General features: G+C 40.3%; 1 protein-coding gene and 2 non-coding genes across 4 annotated transcripts; 1 reads left to right on the top strand and 2 right to left on the bottom strand.

The window, feature by feature from the left end:
- The first annotated feature begins 13 nt into the window (after positions 1-13).
- Positions 14-27,687, top strand: LOC128253707 (nicotinamidase). 2 transcript variants are annotated; one of them, XM_052982362.1, is made up of 7 exons: positions 14-154; positions 15,633-15,800; positions 16,680-16,866; positions 25,028-25,132; positions 25,740-25,874; positions 25,958-26,398; positions 26,989-27,687. In XM_052982362.1, the coding sequence occupies exons 2-7, from the start codon at positions 15,715-15,717 to the stop codon at positions 27,106-27,108; spliced, it is 1,074 nt and encodes a 357-aa protein (XP_052838322.1). In that variant the 5' UTR covers positions 14-154; positions 15,633-15,714; the 3' UTR covers positions 27,109-27,687. The 2 variants fall into 2 exon arrangements, with proteins under 2 accessions (XP_052838322.1, XP_052838407.1); XM_052982447.1 differs by lacking the exon at positions 14-154 and adding an exon at positions 15,389-15,484.
- Trnav-cac (transfer RNA valine (anticodon CAC)) lies at positions 882-954 on the bottom strand. Its single transcript has one exon. It is a non-coding gene; the product is annotated as a tRNA-Val (tRNA).
- Trnav-cac (transfer RNA valine (anticodon CAC)) lies at positions 1,343-1,415 on the bottom strand. Its single transcript has one exon. It is a non-coding gene; the product is annotated as a tRNA-Val (tRNA).

The raw sequence follows: 27,687 nt of genomic DNA, 5'->3' as shown, positions 1-27,687 counted from the left end.
GTGTACTTACTGTTGTGATTTACAACGTTTATAAATCATAATATTGTACAATTATCGCTGATTTTCATCGATTTGACATTGTTGCTGCTTCTGTGCGTGGATCTGAAAGCTCCGAGTGTTTTGTTTACGCAAAGCTTTTTTGTGCAAACGCGTGGTAAGTATCTGAAAGTTAAGAGAAAGGCACTCTTTATTAGGAAAAAGAGTGAGGGTAAAGAGAGAGTGATTCATTGACTCTATAAAAAGGGTCAAAAAGGTCGAGGGAACTTTAGACGGGTTGTAAGAAAATGAGTCATTTTAGAAATGAAAAAGGGTTTATTAAGTTCGCAGAGAATTTCCCACATTTTGCCATTCAAACATTAATATTTAGTTGAATAGTGTAAAAGCTCCTTAAGCTCTAGCATACATATGTTATGTAAACTCGAACTAAAGCTTTATGATTCTGTTAACTTAAATCTGTTAACAAATCGAATGTTTTTAAATAAATTTTTATACAACATGTTGTATGGTTAGTGCTATGATTCAGCAAATAGTTGATATCAATTAAAAATGCTTGGGGAAATTGCGACAGCATGTAATTGTGTTACATTAACAATAATGTTCTGTAATATAATGTATAAAATGTTCTTAAATCGAATTATAAAGTTAGGTTCTAAAGGCTAAACATCGAACGAGCGTTTCATTTTTTTTTTTAATAAACCTGAATTTTTAGAAGAAAAGAAAGATACCGACTGTATTAAATATCATGTGAAATATTTCGATGTTTTTCAATTAAAAAATAAGTTATAACATTTGTTGTATTAAAAATTAAAGAATTTTAAAATTAAAAATTAAATTATTCAAGAACTCAAATATTATCGTAAAATTAATAAAAAAGAAACGGTTGTTCCCGCCCGGGTTCGAACCGGGGACCTTGTGCGTGTGAAGCACACGTGATAACCGCTACACTACGGAAACGCTTGGAAGCTGATCGGTTTAATGCTCCTCATAGTAAAACTTGCATTTTAAATTAATAAACACCATTTTTTAAGAGACAACACGAAGTCAACAGCTTATCGTCATATCTTTATATTTGCAATAAGTGGTATTTTTAAAGATTTTTAGTCATTTAAAATTCACGTTTTCCGTTAAACACTAGTCTGTTGTGCTTGCTGCAGAATATTTTATTTGACAGCTCAAGATTTCATAACAAGATTTATGATATAAACATATTTCGAGAAATTCAGTTAAAAGCGGCATTAAACGTAAGAACATATGTACGAGTAGATAGTTAAATAGACCTATAAGTAATTGTAATTTTGTAAATATAAGAAAAGTACAAAAGAAGAAAAAAAATAATTACGAATGTTCCCGCCCGGGTTCGAACCGGGGACCTTGTGCGTGTGAAGCACACGTGATAACCGCTACACTACGGAAACAACTGAAGATCTGGCGGCAGAAAAGACAACTCGAGTTTAGCTGCTTGCTATTGATATGAAGGCCAGTCTAATATCAGTAGATCGTGAGTTTTTTTCATCCATAGTACTAATGGTTGTTGCGTAGCAGTTACAATGAAAACCCATTTCTTCGCCTTTTCATTTCGCTCTTAATTAGCCTTTATTTGTCCCCCACCTGACGGCGCCTTGCACAATTGGCCAGCACTTATGTTGTAAGGAGAAAGAAGGCGAGCGAAAGGCATTCATGGCATGCCTGAAACACGCTGACCAGATTACCAACCAAAGCGCCAAGGGGCTAATTTTGGAGGTGGGGCTCTCTGGATGGCCCACCTTTAAATAAATTCGAGCATGCTGATCCTTGATTAAAATTCCTATTGTCTGCTTTGGTTCTGCCAAGATTTCCTCCCCTTTCATTGCTCCGCTTTTGTGCGGCGCCGTGAACGTAATTAATATGCAGGCCAGAGCGGACTCTAACTGTTCTCTGGCCCTCGTTATAATTACGCATTTAAATTGGCACAAAGGTTGAGGCCAGACATGAAGAGGGAGCACACACTGAGCCGAAAAAGGCAATTTTTTTATACGAAATTTAACATTTTACTACTAGATGGAGATTTCCCAGCTTTGGTTTACTGATCATTTCAACTGTGAGAGTTAGCCAAACTTTATTAGAGTTCAACGTTGTTTTGTTGGTGTTTTATTAAAAAAAACACTATACTTGTTCAAATTTAAGGTTATAGAAATATATTTAATTTGCTAGTGCAAACTTTTTATAATCTTAGAAGCAGTTTTCTCTCACTGTCAGCAAATCCAAAAGCCAAGCCAAGAAGCGGCCACAAGGAAGCGCCTTCGACTTTTGTGTTTAATATGTATATTCGCAAGTGTGTGCGGCACGGTGTGTGTGTGTGTGTGTGTGAGGGCGCTTATGAGTGTATTGGAGCACGGCCCCATAAATTTGGGTCAATGGGAAAAACGTCAGAATTGAGTAATTACAACATAATTTTCAATTTTGCAGTTTACGTTGTAAATTAATTTGCGGTCGACATTGGCGTAGCAGCCTCAGATCATTCCATCCCCCTTTTCGCCGGCTTAGTCCGATTCGTGTCGGGTTTTTGGGGTGGGGTCTTGGCGCTCTCTGAAGCTCTGGGCTTGGCTTGGGATTGGGTTTAGGTTTGGGATTGGGATTGGGATTGGGATTGGGGGATTGCACAACAATTAAAGCAACAATTACTGGACAGCTGGACAGTGGACAGTGGGCTTTGGATTTTGCGTTGTTGTGCTGTGCCACAGTACATGGTAAATGTTTATTGTTGTTTTCGCCTCTCGGGTCGGCGGTCGCCGGTTGGGGGTCATCCGTTTGTTGTGCATAATTAATTTGCAGTTATTGTGCCTGCCTCGCGTGTTGATATCCAGTAGGTAGAAGGCCAATGGGCCCGGCATATTGAATTGACAAGCAAATCCCCCATTCAAATCTCTTTAATACAGTCACCAAAAGCTTAGCAAAATCTTTACGTTACTTAAAAAAACAATTTATACTGTTTTAATCAAACTTTAAAAATTTCATTGACTTAACATAATATTTTTGCTAATTTAATTCTTTTTTTGAATGGTTAGTTATGGTATTAAATCTCGAACTAATTGGATATTAAATTGGATATTATTGGATATTATCGGGTATTAAAGTGGCAACATATTTAAAAAAATGATTTTGTGAAGCCTAAGCTAAAACTTTTGGCAGCGATTGCATAAGAAAGAGATTTTTCCTACTACTGACAAAAAATAAACCCATTTAAAATGGAAACCCGCTTAACTTTGTTTTCGTCTTGTTTTTCCCCACTCAATAGCAATGTATTTTTAAGAGTAACTAAATAGTTTTTTCATCACCATCATCAGCAGACCCATGGGTGTTCTGTTCTCTGCACAAAACTGTTTACGATTTTACAGCTGAATGGATTTTAATTGAAAGCACCGAAAGACACGCTAGTGTCAATGACTCTCGAAGGGAGAAGGGTTCGGGGAGGGGCATACTGGGGATGCGGGATGGGTTGCCAGCAGCTGTGACAAGATTTCGGATCATGTGGGTTGCCCGGCTTATGCAGGAGGGGAAGTCCCCAGCTCCCCATCTCCCCAGATCCCCAGATGCAATAAAAAATTGACCCGAAAATGTGTAACAAATGTTGTGACATATTTTCGCAAACGTTTGCTCAGCTCACCGCCATCCCCTAGGCCACCGCCCTGCTCCATTGCCAACGATTGCGAACCCGCTGCCTCGCCAATGATCCTGAAAAGCGCAAACGAAAAGAGTCTGAAAGGATGCTCAGAATGGCTTTTCCCAGTGCGGGTGAAAATCGGTTTCGGGCAACATTTGTTTTGGCCCACATATAACACAAAATGTGCAAAAATGAATATGAAAAGGGGGTGCTGTAAATGTAACTGCAGCATGGCATGAACTTAATCTGCTGCCGATTGTTTTTTCTTACTTTTTCAGTTGGGCGTTGGGCGGATTTGTTGCTAAATTTGTACAGGGGGCGTGGTGTAAAATGGACTGCGATGGGGGGCAGTGCCAGCTACTTTGGGAGACCCAAATACGGCGCGTTTTCAATATTGCGGCAACAATTTTCATGGATTTTACGCTTTCTTTGTTTTTGCTCTGTTTTTTGGCTTGTTTGTATTTGGCAACTCGGTAATAATGAAACCAACGTCGGGGGGCATCTGCGGGGGTGTGTTCATTTAATTGAAAACAAGGCGTGGCAGCAGCGGCAGCACTTAAAGCGAAATTGAGAACAGATGGGATGGCAAGCGAAAAACTTACAATAATTGCCCACAACAGTTTGGAATTGAACGAAGCCATTGAAATGGACTGAAGTCCCGGCAGCTTTGCTTAACTTGGATGATTACCATCGACGGAAAGATAAAGTTTCCGCGGCCACTTAATGGGTTATTTATGGAGTTTCCCTTCCACAGTTTGAGTGCTGAAACTAATTAAATTACACAATCAAAATGTTCTTCATATTTCATAAAACATTTTCAAGTGACAGGGAAAAAAGAGAAAAAAAGGGTGTCCCACTTTGCAGGGTCTGTTTTGAAATAAAGTTGTCTCTTCTGTTTTGTAAGTCTTACGTTAATTACCGACCCTTTAATAAGAGCTTCTTCTGAAGTTTTTGTAAGTAAAGCACCTGTTTTCCGGCATTGGGCAGAATTTCTTTGGTTCTCTTCCCTTTCCTTTGGTTTTATTAATACTCACCCATTTTTTGGTTAGCGTTTGTTATAAGACTCTCTATCAAGACTTGAGAAGGCTTTTCTGAATTTTTGGAAATACTTTTTTTGGCTTGAGAAGCCATTAAGCAATTTTAAGTTCACATTTTTATTTTCGTATTTCAATAGACTTTTTATTATTTTCTGCTTTATATTTTGATATTGTTTCCTTTCCTTTTTCCCCCAACACTTTAATAGTGTACATCAATATAATGTGATACACTATTTTATTGCCATTCCTAAACCGATTTAAACAACAATGAACGAAGGAAATATCTCAAATTTACTAAGACAAATATGCACCACAAATCAAATTTCCATAAATATATATCCTGTCTATCCTGTCTGCGGACATGTGTGCTGTATTATTTATATCAATTTGAATGATACACAAATTTGTATGGCAAATAGCTCGTGACAATAAACAGAGAGTGTAACCTGATACCTTGTTTGTTGCAGTCGCTCGCCAATTTCTTTTGTGCAACACATATTTTTCTCTATTATGTGGTGTTGGGGTGATTGTGTGCTTGGACGCCATGGCGACCTTTTCTTTGGAGCTTCGCACACCGTGCCATCTTTGTGTATGGACAAACAATCACACACACAAGGACTCGTGACCGTGGGAAGTGGACAAGACAAACAGACCGCGCCCATTCCATGTGAGTGGGTGGGCAAACAGACCCATCTGCAGACTGCAGCCCAGGGCTCTGTGTAAACGCATTTCCCATCAAGTACGGACCAACGATTCCCTCTGGCCGTTGCATTATGCCGAAACCGACGGACTACCAATCTCTTTTTCGCCTCTCAACGGAGGGCAACGCAAAAACCAATAAGTCAAATGACCGAAAAGGCTTAACAGACCATGAAAAAAGAAGGAAAGGTAAGCCAAACGGGGGCTTGGGTGGTGAAAGCCAACAACGATAAGCGGAAAATCAGGAAAATATCACAAAAACCCTGGCAGGAAATCGATGAAAAAATTAATAAAGAACAAGCGAATTAAAAACGATAAATAAACAGCAATGGTTTTATAATACCGCAGGGTGTGAGTTGAGATATACAGAAATTTGTTTTATTCTTAAGCATTATATGAAGTATTTTGCATAAATGATCCATCCGGTACATAATGGAAATAAATAAACCAAAGCGAGTATTGAAGCATTCTTTTAATTTAATGTTTTGCCACACCTATCTTTAATATTATTTTAGGATTTTGGATCCTTTTCAGTCGTTTATATGTATATCTATATAAAACCGGATTGTGCTAAATTTGTCAAGGAAAAAAAAAGAATTATAGGTGCAAGTGATTTTATTTAGAAGGCATTTCTATATATTTTTCATTTAATTGCAATCAAAACTTATTCTCATCAAAGTACTCAAATATTCAATTCACTAACATTTCTGCAATAGAAATGTTTTTGTCTTTGCAGTTAACTGATTGCACACGAATTCATTCATGAATAATATCCAAACCCTTGTGACTTAAACTTAAGTTTTTCCCTTTAGCAGCTCCTTTATTACCAGCAAAAATTTTCTTCACATTCCAGTGAAATTTTTATTAGCAACCATATTTTATGGAATTCTTTGCACAGAATAGAAATCCATTACAGCACTCACTTGATTCCTGTATTACCTTTGACTACTGCAGATTGCATTGAAAAGCTCTTAGACTCTTAGACCAAAAACAAATCGCATTGTTGACTGTTTGCTGCCGTGATTGCCGCATAAGAGTCGAGATCTACGAGCCAGGGATTCGCACTGGGGTCAGAGGAAAATGGGGGGAAATAGAGGCAGCCGGCGATGTCCCATTTGTGCCAAGTGTGTGACAATAAAATGTTTACTGATAGCAATACCAGTCGGGCAAAAAGAAGCCCGGCTAGGAACAAACCGGTAAAGCAATTGAATGTGGCACAAAGTGCTCTAGTGGGTGGTGGATTGGCCAGGCATTGGGTTCTCGTGCGACTGGGACTGGGATGGGGATAGAGATGGGGTTCAAGATGGGTGCCATCTATTAGGAAAGGTTGCCAGGCAAAAAAGGCAAGCCGTCGACTATTATAAATAATAAATGCTGACTGGTCAGCAAAAGCCGGGCGACTAACAGGAGATGTGTCCTTTTTCCTTTCTCGGGGCAAGAGCAAAAAAAAAAAAAAAACAAAAAACGAAGGAAAGACAAAAACAATTTGCTGGGCCCACACACTCTCGATCTTCGTCTTACGGGCTGCTCCGATGCTTTTTTTCCAGCTCACGCGCCCTTGGCTCATAAATCTCGGCCAAGAGTGAAATAAAGCTAAGCGTAGCTCCTGACGTCGGTGTCCTGGCACCTGGCAAATTGATTTGTTGGTTTATTTGGTATGCCAGCGAACGGGGGCGGTGCCCAGAAGACGGTGCCCAGAGGAGCCACGTAAATTCAGGCGCCGCCTGTTTGTGTCATAAAATTCGAGGGGACATAAAATGAACTTGCCGTTGTAGTGAAGTGTCCTGGACCAGGAGCTATAGCTTGACAATGACATTACGATGAAGTTAAGCAGCCGAAGGCGCACATAAAGCAATTTTCCATTGGGAACTTGTGCCGCTCCTTGGTGTCCTTGATCGATTAAATTCAACGTCCGGCCGACCACTTAATGCCTTTAATTTAAATCAATCAATCAATCAAGCAGCTGCTTCCACTTGAAGGGAGATTGTCGGCCTCAACCCGCCTCGCTTATTATTATTTTAGTTTTTCCCCCAATTTCTACTGTTTTAGTCCTGGCTTAGTTTGATGGGTGAGCCCATGAATATTTTGGGGGTACTGATTTTAAGCAGCTTAACCGTTTGCCTCAATGACCGTGTCTCCTACCAGCCCTTTGTCTTGCTAAGCTACTTAATTTATTTGGCACGATTCACTACAAAAGGTCTATCTGCGTATATTCATCTAGTTTTTGCCTCCTGCTCACTCGGCCGGGCTGTATTGCTTAGGCTAAGACAATTTAAAGTGGACCGAATTTGAAATCAAATCCAATCAGTGCTATATATATTTTTTATAAGGTACTGAACAAATAACTACTCCCTATAAATAACTTGTGCAACCGATTGGAAACTGCATTAACTTCCGGCAAATATATAAAGTTCATGACCTTTTCTGCAACGTCAACTTTTCACGTCAAGTTTATTTCTGTTTGCCATATTGGAAATGAAATTACTCGAACTCTCGGTAATTTGCTGTGACCTTTTCAGGTTTCTGGAACGGCCTTGAATCAATTGCTAGTTGAATGCATGACCTGCATTTGCCATAGAAACACCAGGCACCCCCAACCAATCCATTCACAAATTGCCATACAATCTTTCAATATTTCATGACGCAATCAGTAACGTAAGCTAACAACACGTGCCCTAACAAACGTTGAAAATACAGTCAAAGAAATTCATAGACTCCATTCTTTTAATAATTTTTTTTTTAATAAGTTTTTACAAATTGTACGTTGGAAACTTGTTTTTGGTATTATTGATATTATGTCATTATTGACGTTCTCTAAACCTCTAGAGTTTTTAGAAAAAAATGCTGCCTCCTGTGATATGTCAATAGAAAATTGTGACAAGAAAGCTCTGGCTGTTGAAGTTTCACTGTTATTGCAGCTGAGTGGAAGTGCTATTTCTTAACTCTTGAATGGCATTTTGCTTGCATTTGGCTGCAGTTCGTTTCGCCTGCATATTTGGCCAATAAATTGCGCTCTCCGTACACACTGGCAACTGGAAGGCAGGATCCCATCTCGAATCGCTTCGCCTCTACCGCATTGCTATCAGAATGTCAGAGTTCAATGTGCAATTTAAATGCAGTACACTGCAATTGGCTTTGCCTTTTGTCCGCTGCAGGTGTACCAGCCGAGGGAATCCGCCCAAATAGAAGAAACTGCAAACAATTTGTATTTAAATTCTCCGCTGCAGCAGACATCGAGAGTTTAGAGGACAGGGTCTGCGGCTGTTTTTAATTGGCAAATAAAAATGCGCAGACGAAACATGGCGTTTTGCATACGAGTGCAAAATATGAGCGATTCAAAATTGAAATTTATGTGAAAAAATCAGCGTGGCGCAGGAAGAAAAAAGCGTAGTTTGCCATAGAAAGGAAAATAAACTAGGGCCAGGCCAAAACACACACAATCAGGAAGCATCGATTATTCAAAACATCCGCAATTGGGAGCTCTTATCAACACACAGGGCGTCATCTATCTACATCGTACGTCGCCTATGCGCAGTTTGTCAAAAATATTTTTTCCTCCGCTTTTTCAGAGTCGAAATTTATTAAGCCACGGACAGGTCATGAAAGGATGAGTTATGCACATTGGTTGGAAAGTGATTGGGCCATGGAAATGGATTTTGATATGTCCAACATATTAATACTCGTTTTTGTAATTTAATTTTTATTCAATGCCCTGGTTAAGGTTGAAATCATGTCATTTATCATATATATAGGTATATATAAAAGGGGTTAAAAAGAATTTTATGTAAATTAAGTGGAAAATTAGTTGTACTGAATACATAAAAAATCAATGATACATGCATTTGATTGCCTATTCAATAGTACAGATTTTTGTATTGAAGTTGTATTCGTGGTATTGAAATCCAAAAATAATGCACAGTCTCCAATAGAGGGCAATCAGTCCAGAGCAGTTAAATTAACTTGTATGTAGGGTATTCAGTCAATCAGCTTCCGTTTCGTTGGACCCTTTTTATCCTTCGCTCGTTTGATGAGTTTTAGTGTCTATTGTCGCATATTCGTGTATGTCCTGTTAGATACAGTCATTCCTTTCCCACACTCACACTCACTCACACCCACCCACAATTACACACTCTCACATTGATAGGTATCCTGCGCCTCCTTTGGCTCATTCATATGCATGACGATGTGTCCATTTTTGTGGCTTGTCATTAATGCATAAAAAATGCTAATGGGCCAGCGTTTATGTCAACGCTTTTGCCAAAAAGGTGCAAACTGTTGTTGCCCTTCCGTTGTTGTTATCGTTGTTGTTTTGGCTGCTGTTGTTGTTGTTGCTGGAGTTGTTGCTGCAAATGTTTGTCGTAATGCCTTTTAAATGAAGTTGTGCGCCATTTGCCATTTGAAGTTTGCTGCGACTGTTTTGTCCATGTTTGGCCGTTTGCAATGATGGCCACCAAATTGAGTTGGCTATGCGGTGAGTGGTTTTCTTGTTTTTTTTTTTTTTTTTTTTTGCTTTTTTGGCCAACATCCTCCCTCGTTTTGTTTGGGGGATAAGCTGCAATGTTAGATTTGGATGAGGACCGGGGTTCATGGCCTTTGAGCAGAGCTGGTGTAATGCCAAAAGGGTTCTTATGGGTAATTGTGTGTGGATGGTTTTTTATATTAAAGACCGAGGTGGCCGAGAGTGCGGCAAAGTGTTTATCACTAAATCCGATGGCCAAGGAGGATTGTGTTAGTTTACTCTGTGGGAAGCCGTACTCGAGTGCGATTTCAATGAAGATTAAATTGGAAACGGGCAAAGGTTGCCGGTGTTAGCTAGCTGTTGAAAACTTAATGAAACTGTGTGAGCTTCAATTGCCATTTGACATTTCTGTGGTGACCTTTGATTTTAAATAGTTCTGGTTTTGGGCTGGCACCCAATTCTAATGAAATTTAAGTTGAATAGATTTTGGTGGATGAGCATATACTTGCGTCCTTATTTTCGTAAGCTATTTAAATTTGTATCAAATATTTATTTTTATTATTGCTTAAAATAAATTGCCTCCTGGAAACCAATATAGTTTTTAATAATTGCTATTTTTAGGATTACAAAATCAATAAGAAAGATCTTTAAATGTTGTTAGTTTTTTAGAAAATGTTCCACAACTTAAAGAGATTTTATTGGTTGCTTAACTATTACCATGCATTGTTTTTTTATGATTAAAAATCAGCTTACACTTTTTTTTTAACGCCTTTTCTTAGAATCCATTAGTTTGCCAGCAGCGAAGTAATTCCATTGCCACTATTGCCCCACTGTGCCCTCCTCGCCTTCGAAAATCAACGATCCGAGTCTCCCCATTAACGCTCCTCTATATCTGCTCCATCTGGGTATGCAGATGTGCTTCTCTAGCTATTGGTGTGGTAGTGGTATTGGTCCTGGTGTTTGCAAAGCCACGTATTCGCGTTTTAATGTTATCTGGGCGTCGACATCAGCGGCGCGTAACGCGAACATTTTTCAGGGCAGCCAATGCGCCAAAAACAGTTTGCAGGCCAAAAAGCAGCAGGCGAGGCCAAAACAAACTGGGACTCAGAAGCGTGGAGTTCATTGCGTTATTGCAGTGCCAGAGGTGGATGTGGAGGCAGGGGGTCCTCAATTGGAGGCCGCACCAGGGACCGAATTCAAAATGGCAATTTATCATTTTGTATTTAAGCGCGGTGCAGGTGAGAGAGTTCTGGTGGCAAGTGGTAAGTGGTAAATGGTAAATGGCTGGGGCAAACGGAAAACGGAAAACCAAACGAAAAACCAAACCAAACCAATCCGAACCAAACCGAAGCGAAACAAGTGAAATGAAATGAAAGGCGGCATGTGAGCCACGTATTTTTAGATACTAACAAGTGATAAAAGCCAACCACGTACCACCCATGGCACACACACAAAGCACTCACACTTTCGGTGGATGGATAGACGGACGGTTGGACGGATGGATGGATGCGATGACTGACGAACTGACAAACTCACGAACTGAGGAACTGAGGAACTGACTGACACCTACTGCAGGCAAAGGCTGACTCGGCATTCCTTAACTGCGTATCCATCAATGTCGTAGCCTGTCGTCCTTCTGATCCTGCCGCCGCCACTCCTTCTGCTTTTCCGGCTGCTCCTTTCCAAATTGCTGCTGCTGACGTGCCTGCATTAAACCTATACAAAGAACGGGGCGCCAGCAGATAGCACAAAAAATTGAAAGCCTTTTATAGGCAACACACATATTTGGCCCAGCCCAATCTGCACCTTGCGAAAATCTTGATTTTGTTTGAATTTGGCAAGAAAGGTTAATTATTCAAATAATATCTAGAAATTATGTATAAAATATTAGTTTCTTGACTTAGATACAGATTTGATAGAAAATATTATAGAGATGCGCATGTTATTGCACACACAAACAAACTTTTTATAACTTATGGTAATGAAAATAAGAAAAAGGTTTAATAATGGATTTGTGTTCTCTTTGATTTTACTATCAACTTTGGTATTTCACTTAGTTGCACATTAAAATATGTTCCAAATTGTGTGTAATCGAAATCCTTAGGTCGTTTTGATTTTTAATGTAAAATTTTAGGAGTCTAAAAATGTATAAGTTTTAATACCAATTGGTTTAATACCAATTTGTTGCTGCCTGTTTTACAAATTTTCCCTGGGTGTACAATTTATCTAATACACCGGTTTCCCCAATCCCAGCACACCCAATCCAACCCATCCTGAGCCACCCAAGCAGAAGCTGCTAAATTTTTTGGCAATTCAATTGACGAACCCCAAAGGCGTTTGCTCTTAAATGCTCCACTTGGCTCCTGCTTCCTGTGTCTGCTGGCTGCTAACATTGTTCAGGTCCTGCTGCTCCTGCAACTTGAGTTTTGGCCCGGGTTGCGTGGTTTATTAGCTGAACCCATCGCCTTGACAAGCTACTTTTGACACGCCCATCGCCGAAACAACAAATACAGGAAGTCTTAGGCGGTAATTTACTTTTCAGCGCTCTGCAGGCAAATTATGCAAGACTTTCCGCCCCCACCGCCACTTTCCCAGGGTCTTAACTCTGCCCCGCATCCGCATCCGCATCCGCTTTTCCCTCGGCTGCTGACTTAGGTTGGCTGCTTAAAGTTTCCCACTTTTTTCCTGTTCGGGAAAAGCATTAGAAGTTTTCAAGTGCTTCGCGGATGTTCCTATGAAAATTGGTATTACAAGTGTAATTTTGATTCGCACCTGTGTGATTAATCTTTTGGGGTAGATGTTCTTGATGGCTTTCGAGAACCAATTAAATCGAAAATTGTCGATCACTTACAATGAATTTGATTTATGTGCAAAGATGAATTAAATCTTATTCTAACGCCTTAACAATACATCATATACTTAAATTAAACAAACTTCTTAAAGAAAGCCTAAAAATTAGAAATTAACTTCACATTTATTTACCCAAGTGCAATTTTTAAAACATTTCCAAGATGGCTTTAAACACCCCAAATAAAGCCATTCCACTGCGAGCTCAAGCTGTTTAACCTCCAGAGCTGTGAAGTATCACGCAGTTACCGCCAATTCATGGCCATCAAAATCTATTGGGGGCAAACTTGAAATCTGTTCTGCGGCACAATTGAAGTTTGAGCCCCCAAAAAACCCCACCCTGCAACACCTTTGGCAGTCGAACTCATAATCGGGACACGTGCTGGCTTCGTTATTTCTCTTTTATTTTTTGGTTGGTTTTCATTTACGGAACTTTCGTCCCCTCCGCCGTTTCAAATTGTCAAAGTTTTTTCTTTTTTATGGCACGGGGGCTAACTACTTTGCCGCTTTTTGCTGGCTTTTATGGATGCTCTTTATTTAGTCAATGACTTTGACGTCGACAACTTTAATCGAAAGCAATCTGGAGGCGGGTCTCTGAGGTGAGGTGTGCGCACGCGTTTCGCTTAATGCCGCGTAAATTGTTTCGCAGCCAAAGTTTGCACATTTAGCGTTATCCGCCATTTACATATTAACCCGAAACCCGAAACTCAAAGCCCAAATACCCAAGAGCCAAGGCCCAGGGCCAAAAGCCCGGATTTTTGGCTCCCAGGAGGGCTGCCGTCCAAAAATAGTTTTCAATTAGTGTGTTTCGGGGCGCCTCTGACTGAGCATGGGTTTCTGATTGTATTTTTACCGAGCGGGGGGGCGAATTGTACTTAAGTTTATTTGGCCAAAACTTTCTGCAGAGCTCAGCGAAATTATGCGCATTTTTATCGCTCGCCGGCATTTTCATTTCATGGTTTATGTTTGTTTATCTCTGGGAAAAAGTTATTGGCTAAATTAAACCGAAACTTGTTATTGTATCAGTATCCGTTTCAGTATTTTGTGGGCAATTTAAAGCGATATTAGGTGATCATTTACAACCATCGACTGGGGGCTGCTTTTGACTTTGCCTTCCTTCATAAATCATGGACCATATTTTTTATTTTATTGTTGAATTTGGTACCTTTTGCGGCCAACATGTTGTGCATAAATCTTTAATATTAAGTAAACACACATATATTGCCGTCTAAATTTAAATTTATCGCCTGCTGCGCATTAGTTGTACTAGAAAAAAGGATGGCAAAAGGAGCTGGAGCAGGACACAATGTTGGGAGCTTAGCTGGCAAGCTCTGGATGAAATAGGACTAAAAGTTAAATGGAAATCTATGGCTTTGTGGCTTACCGGGCGGACGAAGAATGCGAAAAGGGTTTGGGCCTTGGGAAAGGGAAATGTTATAAGCTGCAGGTAAATGTATGCAGCCGAAGGAGATTTTTTGTAAAACGAAACTTAAATAGAAGAATAAAAACCGAGAATGGGCTTAAAAACTAATATCACAAAAACGCAAGTACAACAAAGGGAAGTAATGAAAGGAGAGTGCCGAAGACGAAGTTACCTTGTTAACTTAGATGAAAAGTTGACACCCAGGCGTGGAAAATTCACTCAGAAATACCAAAGCAGCCAACTCAATTGGCCTCGTTAGCAGATGGCAACTCAAGAACCCTGTGCGCAACTGTACTTGCTCTTCTGGCCCAACTCAACTTCTTCCTTTTTTCGGATCCCTCAACTTCTTCCACTTAGTTGACGCTTTTCAAAACTCTCTCACATATCCACAACAATCAACTGCGATTCGTGACGTGCCGAGGGCCCGCATTTCGAGGCCAAATGTCGAAAACTTTCATATTCGCCCCCCCGCTTTCCCGCCATTAACTCTCTGCCCGCAAAACGCGGGCGAAAATCAGGAAATCACTGCATATACAGGGGAAAAAATTATGGCTATTCAATAACAACGGATTAAAATATAATGTTTGTTTTGTAAACTTTGTGCATTCTAAGCTCCTTATAAAGATTATGATTTACAAGCAAAGCAAATTAAATTTATTGTTAGCTTTAGACATTGTTAACCGTTAATTAATGGGAAACAAAGCATTGATTCATTGTAAAAGTGGGATTTCAATCAAATATATATATATACATATATAATTAAATTTTTGAAAGCACATGTTAAACATAAATGAATTAAAGCTTGCATAATTATCAAGAAAACATGACTGGTAAATCGATTTCAATAATATTATAATTACCTTTAATACTTTAATTGTATGCTGCTCATGTCCAGTCAAATTTAGCGAAATTGGCAAAAAAAACATTGGGAGTTAAACAGATCTAGCTCAGTGTAAAATGCGCACTTCTTTGATTAGGAAAAACGCCAGGTAATCGTCTGCGGGCGCTGCCACTAAAGCTTTTCGCTGGGCGGCATGTGGAAATGCGGGAATGGGAAATGGAAAATGGGAAATGGTGGGAGTACCCTGCCTGTACACGGTGAAAATCAAATAAATAAAATAAACCACAAGATGACGTCGTCGCCATGACAATGGCCCGGCCAAAAGAAGTGGGGCGGGGGCGGATCTGTTGTTTATTCGATAAATCTATGTGAAGGCAACGGCAGAGCGGCGCTTGGCCAGCATGGAAACGAGCTGAAAGAAGCGCGAAGCGAGGCAGCCGATTATCAGTAACTGGCGAGCATTCGAGCTGAGCGGGCTAAGCCGGGCCCAGGACAGCAAAAAAAAAAAAAAACACCTCAGGAGCGAGCAGGACAGGCAGTGAGTGGGCTGGGCGGTGGGTGTACTGTGTACTGTGTACTGTTTACTGTTTTTCCACCCGCAGAAAAATAGCTTTTCCTCGCAGTGTTTACGTGTGTGCCTCTGTGTGTGCGGTTGTTATTATTGATGGCTTCACTTTAACTTGCAGCTGGCTGCGGGAGCTTCATTAAGTGAGAGTTCGCTGCTGGATTTGTTGGCTTTGTTTGGACGTTGGCAACATCGTCGCCGTTATGGATTCACCTACACCGCCAATTGTCATCGAAGATTCAAACGGTTCAGCAATGGACGCCTGCTTCACGGCATTCGACAAAGACGGGTGAGTTGGTAGAAGCACATACGATTCAACAGAGAAAAATATAAGCAAATCAAAGCAATTTGTGATCAAATTTAATTATCTCCTTCAACAAATAATCAACATATTATAATTTAATCCTGTAATTATATAATCTTAAATTGAAATTTAAGCTATTGGTTTTTGTGCAAGTTTTATAATTATATAATTACCTATATAATTGTATATAGGTGTGCTGAAAACTATCACCAAGAGCCGCAAAGTAGATTATTTGGCAAAATAATCATCAAATTTTAAAACTACAACTGACATATATTCAAAGCACATTCAGAACCAGCTAACATAAATAAATAACCAAATGCTTTTGTTCCATTTGGACAAATGGAAAAACAATTTATTTTATTATATAGATTAGATCTAATTGACAGTTTGAGCCACATTAAATGGGACATTTTTAATGAGAATCAATAAATGCAAATGAGCTTAAACAAATTATTTCTGACAAAAAAAAAAAAAACCCAACGTCAGAATATGTGATTTTAAATTTAAATTAAAGCGACTGTAAAAATTGTTAATATGTTCATATTACTGAAGCTAAATTTTAAGCAAATAAAGTGCTTTTAGAAATGCTTACATTTCTATTGACATAAATATTTTTTGGACAAGAGCTTTAAAATAACTCCTTAATGATTTTTGATTTTTAAGGACTCAATAATGCATATCTATCATATTAAAATAATATTTTTTATATAAACAATTAGGTTTCCTTTTACATTGAAATAGAAAGTCGGTATGTTGAATATTTTCGTAATTATCCACAAAATTCTGGTTAGTTTCTTATGCATCTTAACCCTTTTAAATATTTATCTTAACCTTCCAACATGTTTTCATCCTTTCCCGCAGCGATGACCGCCTGAACCTTGCCGAATTTTCGATTATCTGTCGAGCACTGTTCCGCAACGACAAGGGACATATCTACGATGTGCCGCCCGAACGACTTGAGCAAATTTTCGCCGTCTTCGATACGAATGCCGATGGCTTCATCGATAGAGAGGAGTTTAAATTCTGCTGGAACCAGTGGATAAAAACGGTGAGCCGGAATCAAACACATTTCCCACAACCTCCCATATCGGTTTCGTGCACTATTTATGTTATGTTATGTTATGTTATGGTATGTGTTGCGGTTAACGTTTTGCGTTATTCAGTGATTCATATCCGGGGACTCATAAAATCATAAAAAATGTGATAATAAAATATTTGTCAACATGTATCCCCCACACACCCGCACACGGCGCTAAAATTTGCAATCAAAGTGGCCGAGTACTCGGATTGTGTGTGTAATTCAATCCTGATCAGTCCCAGTCTCCGTACTTTCGGGGCGGGGCTTTTGGGGAATTTCGAGGGACTTGGGCAGTGGTAAAATGTCGCTTACAGCGAATGTCACACGTCATGGGGCTCCCAGGGATGCTTTCATCATCATTTCCATTCCGCATTTCGTATTTCGCATCCGCATTTCCATTCCCATTCCCATTCCCAGTCCCAGTCCCTTACCCTCAGCCTCAACTACTCCCGTTTCCACTTCCATCATCATCATTGTGGCGCTGGCCTGTCACGAAGAAGAAGCAGCAGGCGGCGGCGGCATATGCAAATGTGATAATCCGATGCCGGGACTGCCACACACAAACACACAAAGACACACACCAACCAACACCCACTCATACACACACAGCCACAGTGGCCAGACTCCGCACGTAAAGTGATAAAAACGCGTGACAAATAAAATGCCACTGAACTGGGGTAGCATGAAACATGGCCGAAGAAGCAGCGGCGGTTGCATTCAAGTCTGCTTTCCACCAGCATATTAAAATAGAAATGGGCAAAAAATTTCAAATAATTTTATTGTCGGAGTCTATGACTTTTGCACATCTCCATCCGCATCACAACTTTGTTTGCCACAGTCGCTGGCATAAAATTGCGTACGTGATGGTACCGATTTGCAAAGACTTCTTAATTTATCGTGGTTTGCTTTAAGCTACTTGACGCTCGGCAAGTTTTGATTTTTTTTTGGTTTTGTTTCTCCTGAGCGCAAAATCAAAGTTCGACCAAGAATTTTTTCTCAAAAGTTTGCTTTGTTCATAAAATAATCGCTATAAAATTCATGTTAAAAAAAAAGAAAGCAAAAGAGTTTCTAGGTGGGTTGTACAAGAGTCTTTATTAGATTTTCCGTTTAAACGAAGTTTTAGTTTTGAGTTCAACATTGCTAGAAACCTTCTTTTTTATTTCGGCTTGAAAATATCAGAAATTTCCCCTAGCGCTTAACGTTTCAAATGCAATCAAAGCTCAGGATGTCTATCTCTTTAGAACATTTCAGCTTGTTGCTTAAACACACTTGTGGTCTACAAATGTTTTTTTGTATTTTTCAATTAAAATATGAATGTTTTTATTTCTCAACAGCTTAAGGGTGCTTTTGAATTAGTTTTTCGACTAAAAGCATACTGAAGTTTGTTCCATTTTTATTAATAGAAAATGAAAGCTAAATAAATTATTTGATAACAGCTATTTGCCATGTTTATTTATAGTTTTTCTTTGTAAATGTTTTATCACAGTTTATATAAAAGCAAACCTTGTAGAAACTAGTAACTGTCTGAAACTACTTTATACTTAAATATACCGCCATTAATATAGTTTTATTTTCCTTTCGTCAGTCTTACACAAAGGCAAACTTTAAATGTTAAATTTCCACCCAACAAACAACTTTTAGCAATTTTGAGCGTGGATTTTATTCTATTTTAAGTAAAGACAAACAAATTAAGTTAAGCATTTTTTGAAGAACAGGTTTACAAAAATTGTTGGTAAAAAACATAATGTTTTGAAGGTAGTCAAGATTAAGGTTTGAGTTATAGACCATACTTATAACATTTCATAATTCTTTGAGTATATTTTTGTAGTCTTATACCAGCAGTGTGTTTATTATATGACCTGCTCTATACACTTCACCCACAGCCACATCCTCGTTACGTATACGCAGTGATGGCAGCTTATGTGTTGCCTGTTGAGTCCTGCCCTCCATTGTCACGCGACAAATTATTTGAGAAGCGAGGAAAAAGAATAATCATTTTATTTTTGATATGCCATTTAGCCCCGCCCACTGGCACCGCCCCTTCCCAGTGCACACACCAAATTGTGTAATATTGTATAAAAAATTTATTAACGTATAAAAAGCAGAGCGAATGAAATCTTCCGGCAGCTGATATTGTAATAACGGCAAACACTTAAAAAAATGACAGCCCCTTACGTAATCGCAGTTTTTTGTGCGAAAAATAAAATAAATTCAAGAGGGATATGGGGGCCGAAAAGGAAAAATACCGCCCCATAAAATTGACTTTTGTTTGTATTTCCGCATGAATTGCATAAATGGTAATTTTGCAGTTTAATGTTGGCGTGATGGGCGGGGCCGGGGGGAAATCAGCAAGAGAAACGCAGTGGCAAAAAAACGATAAAACAACAAACAAGCCGAAAAATTTGCATAATAAACAAATCAACTGACGGACGAGTGGAAGAGATGGGGTGGAGGAGCTGAGCTTAGAATTATGAGGATGAAACTTTGGCACACACAGACGCAAATTAAATAAACGCATAAATAGAACATTAACGCCATAAATCATTTGCATCGGTCGCTAAATATTTTGCGGCTCCTGCGGCTGTCTCTTTCTATCTGTTTGGATGGGATTGCACATTGAAATCGATTGAAGTTGCGGAAACGGTTGTGGAAATGAAAGCAAATTTATGGAAATAATCCGACTGAGGGCCCATTGACTGATTGCGCGTGTCCAGAATTCATTTAAATATAATGTAATATGACGAGCGCTTACGTTTTGATGCTTTTATTGTGTTTGTATTTGCCCGAAAATGCGTAATTTATGTGCTCAAATGTGCAGAAAATGCTTTTTTAACCAACTGCACAGAGGTTTTCCATGCTAAAGTTGCCGTAGCCCCAAGCGTGAAACGCTGCGGCTTTTTCATTTTTGGGAGCCATGTTTTTGACGAGGGACAAACCTTGAGCTGAAGTTTTGGGTTCCATTTTGTGCTCGGGTTTGGGTCCGGTCCCTTTGCTCTGCTTAAAATACTAATTGACAAAGGTGAAGGGACACATACTATACAGCTTCGTTTTACTGATAAACTTTCTGGCCCGGCACATTATTTAATGCGAATCTATTTCTTTTGTTTGAGCGCCTACCTTTGACATTTTCGGCCCTCTCAATTGACTGCAAGAGGCGTTCTTTTCATGTACACAAGTACATACCATTTTTTTAATTTTGGGACTCCTTTGTTCGTAAATATTTCATTTCTTTAAACTGCTTTTATTTCTCGTATAATAAATTTATGGCCACCTCACCTGCTCGTTTGCTTCTTTGTGGCACACACACTAACATACACGCAGGCGGTGGGTGGTGGGCGTTTAACGTTGGGAGGTGGGCGTGGCAGCCATATATCATACACGGCATCATCATATAGTTCATTGAACCCCCTGGCCATAAAGCAACTCAAAAATCTCCAACAGCTTTAAGTGTCTTACAATGTCTACCGTTAATCTTGGCCTCTACTTGCGCTCACACACACGCACTCAGCTCACACACAGCTCACACAGACAAAGACACAAACTCAGACATTGTCGTTTATAATGTCTTCATTTATGACACAAAATGTGGCACATTTTTTTGTGCTCAGTTACGCACCAACACCGAAAAAGACACGGCGAGTCCTCTATCTTGGTTTCTCGGCAGGAGAATTACAGTGAGTGCCAAAAGTCGCCTCACAACTTCTCTGCTCATCGAGCGGAAAATAATATCGTGCTATAAATTTCGCTCAGTTTTTCTCGACGCCCCCTTTGCCCGATTTTTCCCAGCTTAATTTTTGCTGGTCGCTGGCTGCCGGATTTTCCCCTGGCGGCCTCACCGTTCCACCATTTGCACCATTTCCACCGTAGACTGATGAAAGTTTAACGACCAAAGTTGACACGCTGCGGCGATTATTTAGAAAGTTAATGACTTATAACATGCCCCAAAAAAAGTCGCAGGAAATGAAGAGCAGTTGGTGGCAATCGGAGGGAGCGAGTGCCAGATGACCGGAGGAGCAAGATTCATTGATTTAGTGACCAGTCTGAGAGTTGGTTTTAGTTGATTGGACTTTATTGAAAAATGAGTCGCCATTTCTTAAGCTCTTGAACAGAATCAGCGAAAAAACACGATAAATGGAAGGTTAACTAGGGCGGCCCAATTTATCTTGGCTCAAATGTAAATTTGTGCAGAAATCGAGGGACTGCCATTTGATTTTCTGTCAGTTGGGTGACCAATGCTATTAAGTGAATTCGGTTAGGTTTTTGTCATAGTTAAATAATAATTTTAATTTATCAACTATAGTTTAAAATAAATTGGATGAATGGAAAATTGACTAAACAAATTATGAGATCTACATGTATAATTTGAATATTTTCTTAAAATTGAAATAAAAATAGTCATTTGAAAACATTGTTTGAAGAAATGTTATCAGCAGACTTCTCAAGTTATTTTTATTTTAAGCATTTAGATTTACAAAATGCAATGGTACTTTGGATAATTTAATGTTTTTGTTTTTAATGTTAAGCAATTCGGGCAATACCTTTTCCCACCTGCAAGTTTATACAAGTTACTGGGGAAAACCTTTCCAAATTTTTGCCCTAATCGAAATCGGCTCAGCAAAACAATTTCCCCACTATCCATAAGTTGTGTCGGAATTCGACCCACCTTTATCTCGATATCCCCGCAAGTTCTGGGCGCTTATTTATAGTTAGTTTTCATTTCTTTTGGCGGCTGCAATTCCCACCTGCCGACTCCTTGGCCCCGCTGTCTGGCAGCCGCATAAATTGTATAATGTAATTTTCCAGCAACTGTCAGCCCCAGCCCGGCTCAGCCCACAAATCCACAAAACTGTCAGGACGATGAGGACTGTCTGCCTATGCCAAAAATATATCTGTGCATATATCCTACCCGCGCCATTCATGTACATATACATTTATATATATTGGGGATTCTCCGGCGACTGGCAGCCACCAACTTATGCAACAATTTCGGAGCGGAAATTGCTTTAGCACCTGTCTCCGCCCCTGCCCCAAAGGTGTACATTTTGGGTTATATGTGTGATACCAATATATATATATATATATATATATATTTGGCATGTGGGTGTGTCTGGTCTGGCCTGGGCTCGGCACGTTCGCCTTTTTGGCACATACTTCAATAGCAAGTTGAATTCCATTCGATTCGATTCGTGGCGCTCGTCTCGTCGTCACTCGTTTAGCTTGGCAACTTTTTTGGCCCAAACACACACGAACACTTTGACAGTTTCTCCGCCTGGCTGAATTGAAGTTGGTCTGCGAGCCCGATTTGGGATTCCCGTTCCAAGGTAACCCCAGAAAACGTCGTCGCACTAGGTTTTACGGATTTTGAAATTTATTTGCCACCGAAATTGAGTCGAACCAAAAGACGAAAGTTTCTCTCGCCTGTCAGTTTGAGTTGGTGTGTGTGTGTTTGGATCTGCTTAAGTTATTCCTACAACTTGTTCTTCCTTTTGTTCGGGTTGAAGTGTAATTTGAATTTAAGATTTGCTGTGGTTACCAAAAGGTGCCAAGAACTCCTTTCCCCGCCCAAAACCGCTCAAGTCGCTCGCTGTGGCTTTCTCAACCCCCGCATTCCCTCCATTCCCTTTAATAATTAATTTAACTGTAGCATATTTGTGGACGTGGGGGAAGCATCATCAGAGATTCATAGTTTTAACTTTAAATTAAGATGCTGATTTCCGGGGGGCAGGGCCATAAAACAAAGGCCCAGAGGTCAGTTGTTTATATTGGCCAGAGCTTGGGTATGGGGCGCGTGTTAATTTGCCAAGTTTTGCAGCAACAGCAGCAGCAGCAGCAGGAGCAGCAGGAGCAGCAGGACGATGATGATGGGTGATGATGATGAGCAGGATCTTAGGCAGCATCTGCACCAGATGGTTCGTAATTGGAAGCCTTCCCCTGATTTCTTGAGGTGAGCGAGGAGCAACTTGGTGGGCAAAATGCGGCTGGCAAAGGAGCCCCGTTCTCTGTTGTTCGAAGCCATTGTGTGGTCTTAGACGTGTTTGCCCCCAGTTAATAACTCGGCTCCGTTCGCTGGCTTGTCTAATGTGTCTGGCTTAATTGTTCGGAGTTGGGTTTATTTTGATTTGAATTTAAATTAACAAGAGCCCAGTGGCCTCGAGGTTTCTTGAGTTAAGCAACTGAAGAAACGGCAAGGTAAGGCGTACTAGCGTGGCAACCAATCTTGTGGCGAATATTTTCCCGGCAGGAGTTGAAAGTTATTGTCATATTAGCTGCATATCCTCCGTCGGCTGTCACTAGCCTTGTCCCGCCCAGTTAATCTGCACAGGCATTCCCTGAACCCAAATTATCCAACACTTCCTTTCACTTAGACACTCGGCTTGCAACCGACGCACACGAACCGGGCTAAATTGATACATTAACTACCTTGATCCGGCTATTATCTGGCTGCAGCTCCGCTTTCGCTTTCCATCCAGCTGGAAACTATTCTCAAAATGTTGAGAATGTTCGCCATGTAAATGTAAATCACTTCCTCTCGACTCTGGGCTTCTCGCCACTCTCCTTTCTTCGCTCCTGGCATCCAAAGTGGTTGGTTGCATCCCAGTGGCAACTGCGACTGCCAACATGGTGATAAATCATCAACTGCTTAAGCTCCGTATCCGTCGCCCCGCTGCCCAGACCCGAGTCCACCTGCCTGTGGATCCGGATCCTTGCTGCTGCAGCTCACGTTCCAGCGCTTTAAGGCATTTAGCTGGATGACATATTTTAAATGCCCTGCCAGCCCAAACAACACAAATCAAAAGGAGCAGGACCAGGAGCACGGGCAGGAGCAGGAGCAGGAGCAGGAGCAGGAGCAGGAGCAGGAGCAGGAGCAGGAGCTGCAACTGCGTCTGTGCTTGCGCATAGATCATAATCATTCATAATCAGCGTGCACATAAATAACAAATTAAAAGCGCTTCACTAATTTTAAATATGCTCGAACATAATCAGCTTACAGTGGGCCACAAGGATGGGTTCTAGGGATGAGGACGAGCACGAGGATGTGCGGCAGGATGGGGCTGTTGATGATGCTTTCGCCACTGTTGATGATGCCTCAGCTCCTGCTGCCAGTCAAGATAGCAATGACAACCTAACGAGCTGTTGTGTGTGTGTGTCTGTGCGAGTGTGTTTGCCAGTGTTTGTTCGGGAAATTTAGATGCTCTTCAAAAAAGGATATGGCGCAAGTCGAATTAAGTTTGCTCATAAAAAAATCAAATCAGCAAACTTAACAGGGATATATTGTAATTATAATACAAAAACAACTTTACACGCCAATTAAAAAAATTGTTATTCATTTATTTCAAACTAGTGGCACTAAATGATTTTTCAAACTAAACAAATTTTATCTGAAAAGCTCCTAAGCTTTTAATAAAACTAAAGTTAATAACAAGCTTCTGTACTAAAAACAAAAATTAACTCAAAACTAAATTAGTTTTTCAATCCTTTACCGGGACTTTTAATGATGATGAGTTTGTAGTATTTCTGACTGCTTCTATGTGATAATGAAATGCTTTTTAACTGGAAGGGTAAATGTTTGAACTGATAAGCAAATACAAACAACAATTAATTAAATTGAAAATATTTCCAGAACTCTTCTCTACGTATAAAATCAAGAGTACTCTTAATTCGTTATACTCGAACAAGGTTTATATTTTTTGTATTCCTCCATTTTTTGGCTGGCCTTTACTTCATTTAAAACGCATTTATAACGCGAGGCGGCAAAAAAAGAAACTCATCAGCCGACAAACACACACACACATATACACACTCCGATACACATTCAAACGCTAATGCAGAGCTCATATATGTATACAAATTTTCTTTTTAGCTTTTCATGTTTGTGCTCCGTGTACTTTGGCTCCGCTCCGCTCGCTCATCCCAGCCCCGCACCCTCACCTCATCGCCTTTGTGGCGTCAGCTTCACTTACTTTGCCCATACAATTTTTCTTACAATTTTCTTTCATTTTCCTGCTGTCCCTGCTCCTATTTTCCTTTCCTTCTTTACGTTTTCATTTTTTTTTTTTCGTTGCTGCTCATGTTTCCCGCTGTAACATTTTCGTGATACTCACCATCTCTCTTCTTTTTTTTTCTCTGGCAGATTGTGCGACCGGTGAACGCGTTCCTCATTGTTGATGTACAAAATGATTTTATAAGTGGTTCCTTGGATATAAGTAATTGCAGTGCACAGCAGCAAGGACACGAGGTGAGCTCCGGAGTCACAAATGGTGCAGGGGGTGGGGGATGGATTCTTTTGGGTGGTTAACTTGGCAGCTGCCTGGCCAGCAGCTTAGCCCCGACAGGTGCGGTAAGCGGCGACGACGGAAGGACATAAAAAAAAGTAAAACTTAACAAGAAATGAAAATGAAGGGCTCCGGGTTCGGGCCAGGATGGCAGGTTGGCAGGATGAGAGCCAAAGTCATTGCCGCTCCAGATGATGAGGATAAGCCAGTTGGGGGAGTGGGCTGCCGGAGCTCTGCATGTCAGACCTCAATACCAGATACTTTGAGGGATAAGAGGAAGGAGGGATGGGGAGTGCAGAGGCGGAAGCGGATATGCTTTACTTAAGTCGCTTCCGCGCTGCGACACACGCCGGAAGTCGTCGAGATATCCACGCACAAGCCCACGCCCACGCCCACACCCACTCCATTTCTATTTCCATCTGGCAACCGACTTGACTCTGCTGCGGCTGGTACATGAAAATTTGTCAAAATTAATAACACGCACTTCCGTCTCGTCGGCTCCTCTGAAGTTGACTTTCTGTGGAATGTGCCACCTCCGCTGGCATTAACCTCTTCCCTCCTTCACTGCAGATACTGGAGCCCATCAACAAGCTGCTGGATACGGTGGACTTTGATGCCGTCTTCTACTCATTGGACTGGCATCCCAGCGATCACGTTTCATTTATTGATAATGTCAAAATGCGCCCCATGGACGAGTCCTCTTCGGTAAGACGTCGCTGGTAATTGAACGGAAGTACCGGACACTTAACAGACATCCGCTTTTGGTTCCTTCCACCCGCCCCCTTTAGTTGGATTCGGACTCCGCCCAGGTGTTCGACACGGTCATCTTCGCCGGACCGCCGCCCATGAAGCAGCGCCTGTGGCCCCGCCACTGTGTCCAGGATTCGTGGGGAGCCGAGCTGCACAAGGACCTCAAGGTGGTGGACCACGGCATCAAAGTGTACAAGGGCACCAATCCGGAGGTGGACTCGTACTCGGTGTTCTGGGACAACAAGAAGCTCTCGGACACCACGCTGAACGCCCAGCTGAAGATGAAGGGGGCCACCGACATCTATGTGTGCGGCCTGGCCTACGACGTCTGCGTGGGCGCCACGGCCGTGGACGCCCTGTCCGCCGGATACCGGACCATCCTCATCGACGACTGCTGCCGCGGCACGGATGTCCACGACATCGAGCACACCAAGGAGAAAGTCAACACCAGCGATGGCGTAATCGTCCACACCAATGAGGTGAGATGTGATCTAACTCTAATTCTTTTCAAAGCTCACTGCACCTTTTAAAAAATTGTCCTTAAATGAAAAAATCTATTACGAATTTATTTTAACTGTTTTACAAGCTGTTTCGCGCCCGTTTATGCTTTTGTGCTAAGAAGTAAACAAAACTATTGATTTTCTTTTTGCTTTTAGGTAATATTTTAACAAAAGAAATGTTTTACTTTTTATAAAGTTTTAATCAAAACAAAGTCATTTAAAGTCTTAACTTGCTTTACAAATTTGTTTTAAGCAATAGTTTTTAACTGAGTGTTTTTCCCCTAAGAGTTTAAAAGCTTTTTTGGCAGTGCCATAGAAATCAATGGAGTTTAAAGTCCGACATACTTATAAATTTTAAACATATTGTTATATACATTGTGCACACAAACTTTTTTTTGCAACCCTAGTGATTTTTGCTAACTTTGGGAAACCTTTTTTATTTTTCACAATAAGTTCACTTATATTTAATCAAAAAATTAAAAGAGTTAGTTTTAGAATATAATATTTGGTTGCTTTTTAAGCCTTAAAAAATGATTGTTATATCCATTTTTTAACTCCCTTATTTCTAGGTGAAGGCCATGGCTGAAGGTCGGGATCGACGCCCCGAACTGGGCTACAAGCTGGCCATGGAGCTCAAGAGTCCCGATTCGGTTCTTTCGCAACGCAACGGATTCAGACCCACATACTAAATCGTAGAGGCGAAATCACGCTAGGCTTATTTTCATGGATATCAAAAAGACAAAAAGGCTTCTATGTAGTCAACGGTTAGAGCGTTTTGATTAGATAAGTTTAGAACACCTGTGAAGTGCCTTTGTAGTTTGGCTAGCTTTTGCTAAAAACAATCTAGAATTGGTACACTCTTTTCTAAGCCTGTTATCCATGTGGATTTTACATGACATTACAGTACTTAAAATAATCGCAAACGAACAGTGCAAAGTTCTTGCCAGCGGAGATAATAAGGTAAATCAAATGACGTTTAAGTATTACCGAGCTCTTTATATAACCCAAGCACATTTAAATACAATTCCAAGAGCAAAGAAGTACTAAAGGTTCTTAATGTTGTGCGCTGCACCTGTTTGAATTAAATTGATTATATATATTACATACAACTAACAAATATATAAGTAGAAATCATTATTTATTTTAAAATAAAATATGACAACTGCTTCTGTGGGAATTACTGTATGTACTTAAAAACGTTGATATGGAAATAAATGGATAGATTCATGCAAGACAAATTAAAAATTATGGTAATTGTCCTCAAGGGA

This window comes from Drosophila gunungcola, chromosome 3R (genome assembly GCF_025200985.1).
Source record: "Drosophila gunungcola strain Sukarami chromosome 3R, Dgunungcola_SK_2, whole genome shotgun sequence".
NCBI lineage: Eukaryota > Metazoa > Arthropoda > Insecta > Diptera > Drosophilidae > Drosophila > Drosophila gunungcola.
Note: the sequence above shows the minus strand (reverse complement) of the source record. Positions and strands in the feature narration are given on the sequence as shown.